At 47.8% G+C, this 6,057-nt stretch overlaps 1 protein-coding gene across 1 annotated transcript; it reads left to right on the top strand.

Moving 5' to 3' along the window:
- Positions 1-2,922: 2,922 nt before the first annotated feature.
- Positions 2,923-3,679, top strand: LOC119274822 (dirigent protein 21-like). Its single transcript, XM_037555549.1, has one exon. It carries the CDS (start codon positions 2,961-2,963, stop codon positions 3,462-3,464), a length of 504 nt encoding a protein of 167 aa, XP_037411446.1. The 5' UTR covers positions 2,923-2,960; the 3' UTR covers positions 3,465-3,679.
- The last annotated feature ends 2,378 nt before the right edge of the window (positions 3,680-6,057 follow it).

Genomic DNA, 6,057 nt, shown 5'->3' with positions numbered 1-6,057 from the left:
ACATTGGGCACGGTGCTAATAGCTCCTTCCTAGCAAAAACTATTTTCAAAATACTGCAGTGTCTGAGAGAGATTTCCCAGTGCTCCATTGGTAATGGGCACTCCACCTTCTTTTGGTTAGATCGCTGGCTGCAGCCGGAGCCACTGGTTGTTGCTTTCCCTACTCTTTTTTCTCACCACACTAACCAAAATGCCCTGGTAGCCACCATATTACAGGATGGGATCGAACTTGCTCTTCCTAATCGGCTAACCCCTACTGCTGCCGCAGAACTTGTCTCTCTCAACTCTTTGCTGCAGGACGTCACCACCTCGATGGAACCGGACACGAGACGCTTGCTTAATGGAAGCTGCTTCACCACGCGCGGGGCCTATGCGGCGCTTGCCTCGCAGCTCACTGATCCCTCTCTCTCACAGATCTGGGACTCCAAGATTCCCAAGAAAGTTACGGCTTTTGGTTGGCTCTTCTACCTAGACAGGTTGAATACTAGGGCGAATCTCCTCAAGAAGCACATTCTACTGTTGGGGAACACAGTATTTCAAAAAAATTACCTATGATCACGCAAGATCTATCTATGTGATGCATAGCAACGAGTGGGAGAGTGTGTCCACGTAACCTCGTAGACCGATAGCGGAAGCGTTAAGTAACGCGGTTGATGTAGTCGAACGTCTTCGTGATCCAACCGATCAAGTACCGAACGCACGACACATCTGTGATCTGCACACGTTTAGCTCGGTGACGTCCCTCGAACTCTTGATCTAGTTGAGGGAGAGTTTCTTCAGCATGACGGCGTGATGACGGTGATGATGAAGTTACCGGCACAGGGCTTTGCCTAAGCTATACAACGATATGACCGAGGTGGAAATCTGTGGAGGGGGGCACCGCACACGACTAAGAGAATTGTCAACTTGTGTTCTAGGGTGCCCCCCTGCCCCCGTATATAAAGGAGAAAGGGGGAGGCTGGCCGGCCCTCATGGGGCGCGCCCCAAGTAGGATTCCTACTAGGAATCCTATTCCTAGTAGGTTTCCAACAAGGGAAGAGAGGGGGAAGGAAGGAGAGGGAGAGATGGAGAAGGAAAGGGGGGCGCGGCCCCCCTTCCCTTGTCCTATTCGGACTCCAAGGGGGGGGGGGCGGCCTGCCCTGGCTACCCTCCTCTCTCTCCACTAAGGCCCATGGTGGCCCATTAATTCCCCCGGGGGGTTCCGGTAACCCCTCCGGCACTCCGGTTTTACCCGAAACCACCCGGAACACTTCCGTGTCCGAATAACATGGTCCAATATATCAATCTTTATGTCTTGACCATTTCGAGACTCCTCGTCATTTCCGTGATCACATCCGGGACTCCGAACTACCTTCGGTACATCAAAACACATAGACTCATAATACCGATTGTCATCGAACGTTAAGCGTGCGGAACCTACGGGTTCGAGAACTATGTAGACATGCCCGAGACTCATCTCCGGTCAATAACCAAGAGCGGAACCTGGATGCTCATATTGGCTCCCACATATTTTACGAAGATCTTTATCGGTCAAACCGCATAACAACATACATTGTTCCCTTTGTCGTCGGTATGTTACTTGCCCGAGATTCGATCGTCATGCATAGCACACGCGTTGGAGGTAGTAGCCATATCTCACATGTAGAAAGTGATGGTTCGAAGAGGAGCGAGTTCACCTTGTGTCCAATGGCGTATGTTCGAGGTATCGTCGTATGTATCCTTGGGGCTTGGAGAGTAGTCGGAGTGTACATGGGGATGAACGTGAGATGCTCCGCATCAATATTCTTAGTTTGTCATGCTATTTTATAGAAAACCCTCTGATGTTTGTGACATTAAACCCGCAGTACATATTAAATGTTTTAAAAAATACTCATATCTTCTAAACCGTAAATCCAAATTTAACATGTTATATATGGAATTTGATTAGAATAATATATATAATCTAAATATGATGTTATTTTACCTGTTAACCATTTAGAAAATACTATCTAGGACGCAATCTTAATCAATAGTGCATTATTCGTCTTTCTTTCATATCGGTACTAATCCGGATTTTGGATGAACATCTCTGCAAAATCAAGACTGGAGATGAAACTGAAGATCACTTGCCCATGTCTTTGTACGTATTAAATCTACATGCAAGCCGTGTTTAAATATAAGACATGTGGAATATTGCACTTGCGCTTTTGTATGCAAAGACCATCTTTGTTTGGGTCGTAGCTACAAATACTCAGATTATAGACCATTTTTTTGTAAATTAAGAGCGTGTGCTATTCTTTTCTCCCGTTGCAACGCACGAGCCCTTTTGCTAGTACCATCCTATATCAAAAAACCGTAGTAAAAGGAAAAGCTCTCATTTGGCTAAGCTATTGTTTTTCTACCTTTTTTAAGATTTTTTTACTGCTTCTCGAGGTAAAATTGCAGTGACCATTTGCATTACCATGGCATGGTAGATTTGGTTGCCATTTTCACTGTTGGAACCGGCACTCCACCTCTGCAAACAAGAAAACATGGAGCTCTGAAATCTGAATCCAGACCTCCCAATCTATGGCAACAATGGCCACTTCACAGCTATTTAACCCGTATTACAAATCAATGAATGATGATTGATGCATTCATCTTCATTTTCTGCTGTTGATAGATCTCGATCTGCAGCTAGCGATGGGCGATCTGCTGTTGGAACCATGCATGTGCGCAGTGCGCCCCTTGGACAGTGAAGGAAGGATGGCAACATAAACGCACGCGGTCCGACTCAGAAGACGACGCATCAACTGCTGCCCTCAATACAAACAAACCACACATGATCATTGATAAATTATTATTATCATACCGACCATACACCTCAGCAACATTATCACCAAGATGCAGATTTCTTCTGCCTGTATATATACAGTACACAAAGATGCAGAAATCAGATATCACACACAGGCACACACTTCAGTCTTGAGCTCTCTTGCTGCCATGGCTTCCGGCGGCCGCCTCTGCTCCGTGCTGCTGGCGCTGCTGGCCGTCCTGGCCGCGCGGCCGGCGGCGGTGTCGGGGGCGTCGGCGCACCTGCACTTCTACATGCACGACGTGCTGACCGGCCCGGCGCCCACGGCGGTGCAGGTGCTGGACGGTCCGCGCGGCCACTTCGGCGACACCATCGTCATCGACGACGCCCTCACGGCCACCTCGTCGGCGACGTCGGCGGGCGTGGGGCGCGCGCAGGGGCGCTACGTGTGGGCGTCCAAGGGGAACCCGGAGCTGCTGGTTACCATGGAGGTGCTCCTCACGTCCGGCCCCTACGCGGGCTCCTCCGTCACGGTGGTGGGCCGGGACGACATCGGCGCGGCCGTGCGGGAGCTGTCGGTGATCGGCGGCACGGGCCAGTTCAGGATGGCCAGAGGCTACGTGCTGTGGAAGACCGTCCGGCTCGACCACCCCAACGCCGTCCTCGAGCTCGACGTCTTCGTCAACCCGTGACCGTCACGGACCAAGCGCCTCGCCTCGTCTCCCATGAGCATGTTGATCTGTTCCACTTGTCCCCTATATATTTGCCCCGTCTTCTATATGTCCCCTCTGCTGCTGCTCCATGCTTATGAGTGAGCACAATAATGTTGAATATGTGCAAATGTTGTTCATCAAATAATATGTTGCCCGGCTTTCGTAATGACGACAGTCAAAATATGTTTGGTTTCGATCTGTTCACAACTATAGTTTAGTTTCAGTTATATATGTTGCTGTTACCGTTTGTGCAGCAACCTTATGTTTTTCCGGGTTTTTTATTTTACTATTACTGTGCGTTGTAATAGGGGGAACAAAAATTAATGATACCCCTACCAAATAGGGATAACCTAAAACACAAGTGTGATAATTTGATTTTTGACCCGCATCAATTATTCACAACATAAAATATAATTATACTTTAAGCGAGACCATCTTTACAAATGGATAAGAAATGTTTGCCTTATTTGGTTTGCAACTCTCATAGTTTTATTCTAACTTTCACTATTTCATGATCAACTTCCACTCATATCCAAACCTCTTCATGCCCATGGAACCTTGTAAATCCCCAATGCAACTTTCAGCTTCCTTTATTTCGAATTCTTCATATTTGAGTCACATTTTAGTTGCTTAAATAAATGTCACATGTGTGCCCATAAATCATATTCATTATGCTGATCCACATCCTTAAATTCCAGTACATTTGGATTCCATCTAAAGGGTTTTCTAAACTCAAACATGTTTGAATTTTATTCAAACTTCTCATCTTCTAAAAAAAACATCAAACCAATTCCATAAAAACCTACGTTTTTTTAAGTCCAAAAAGATATGTCTCCATGTGAGATTCCCTCTCTATTCCTCTCTTTATTTTCTCAAAGTTTATGTTTACTAGAAATTAGAAAAAGGATGTAGAGAGAGAGAGAGAGAGAGAGAGAGAGAGTGCCCAACCCAGCAATGCCCACTTAACCAGCCTATTTGGCCAGCCAGCCAACACCGATCTAACCCTAGCCGATGCCCCTCCACTCTCTCCCTGCCCCCCGACCCCTTCCCTTCCCTCGTGTGTCATCATGGAGGGCTCCACTCACGCGCGCCCAATTCGATGCTCCAGCCGCTCTGACAAGTCGCGCCCATCTCCTCTGTAGTCTGCTGCCTCCTTCTCCTCGCGCGCGCCCCCTGCTCGGCGCCGTCCAACGGGGTCACCGACGACGAGGTGAGTGAGCTCTGCAGGCTGGCATCCACCACCACTACCCCGCGCGACGTTCGACTCCGTCAGGCACTCCCTCATGTCGTTGTTGTGTCTCTGGCCCTCGCTACTAGCCTCCTCCTTACCTCTGCACCACACCAACACCATCGAGCCACCCTGTTTCCGCCTCCTTGCCTCTGCACCAAGCAGCACCACCGAGCCGCCCCGTTTCTGCCTCCTTGCCTCTGCACAACACCATCGAGCCGCCCCGTTTCTGCCTCCTCGCCTCTGCACCAACCAGCACCACCAAGCCGCCCTTTCAGTAATTAGCTATAACGCTCTCATGTGTGTTTGTTGATTCCTGAGGAGAATGGTTGATATTGCAAACAACTTTTGAATGTATTTAAATTGGCAAGAATTCATTGAATTGAGCAAGGTGGGACTACTCAAGAATAAATAAGCACCCATCTTTGCTAGCGCAATTTCTTTTACCACGGGCGATGGCCAAACGTGGCCCATCTGAGCGGCGGAAGAAGCCAGGCGTACCAGACAATCAAAGAAATGACCAGATCAGGACTACAAGTTGAATACCTAAAACAATAGGGACCATTCTGTAAAATTGTTGATGATGAGCGAACAGAAGCAATCGATATTATATTAGTAGGTAAAGATTTTATTTGCTTTTGTACTTGGATGCTTTTGGATCCGTTCGTTGTTTCCGTTAGGGCAACTCCAACCGCCGGCCGACCTATTTGGTCCGGTCATGTCTGTTTGTGTCTGCGAGGCCAAAAATCAACCCAAACGTGCGGATGCAAACGCAAATACTGTCCATCCATTTAAACGCATTTTGAGCTAAATTTGTGACTGATTTGTGTCCACACGGACACGAGACGAACGCACCACACGTTCGTTCGGTGTCTGTGTTGGGCCCACGCGTCGGTCAACCAACCACCACCCACCGGTTCTATTTAATGCCACGCGCCTCAGGCCCGTGCGTCGGTTTTTTTATTTGCAAGCTTTGATGTTTGATTCGTAGAAATAGAAAAAACACACTAATCGTAATGAATATGGTCAAATCACAAGAAAAGGTACAATTAGAATGTTATCACACCGTTATTAAGGATCTTAGTCTCCTTAATATGTAGAAGACTGAAAAGGAGGCCTGACTCCCCACTTTTCCTTTGATTGGAGGTAGTGTTGCCGTTAAAGTCAATGATGACATTGGTAACTATTTCCAAGCGAAGAAAGGATTGCGACAAGGTGACCCAACATCGCCCCTGCTATTCAACATAGTGGCAGATATGCTAGCGGTCATGATTGAACGTGCCAAGGTTGATGGCCAAATTGATGGGGTGGTGAATCATCTAGTTGATGGTGGTCTCTCCATCC

This window comes from Triticum dicoccoides, chromosome 3B (assembly GCF_002162155.2).
Source record: "Triticum dicoccoides isolate Atlit2015 ecotype Zavitan chromosome 3B, WEW_v2.0, whole genome shotgun sequence".
Lineage (NCBI taxonomy): Eukaryota > Viridiplantae > Streptophyta > Magnoliopsida > Poales > Poaceae > Triticum > Triticum dicoccoides.
The sequence above is the reverse complement of the archived record's forward strand: the minus strand, read 5'-3'. Positions and strand labels throughout refer to the sequence as shown.

Coding starts and splice junctions, on each gene's coding strand:
- LOC119274822 (XM_037555549.1), top strand. CDS start 2,961: ATGGCTTCCGGCGGCCGCCTCTGCTCCGTGCTGCTGGCGCTGCTGGCC.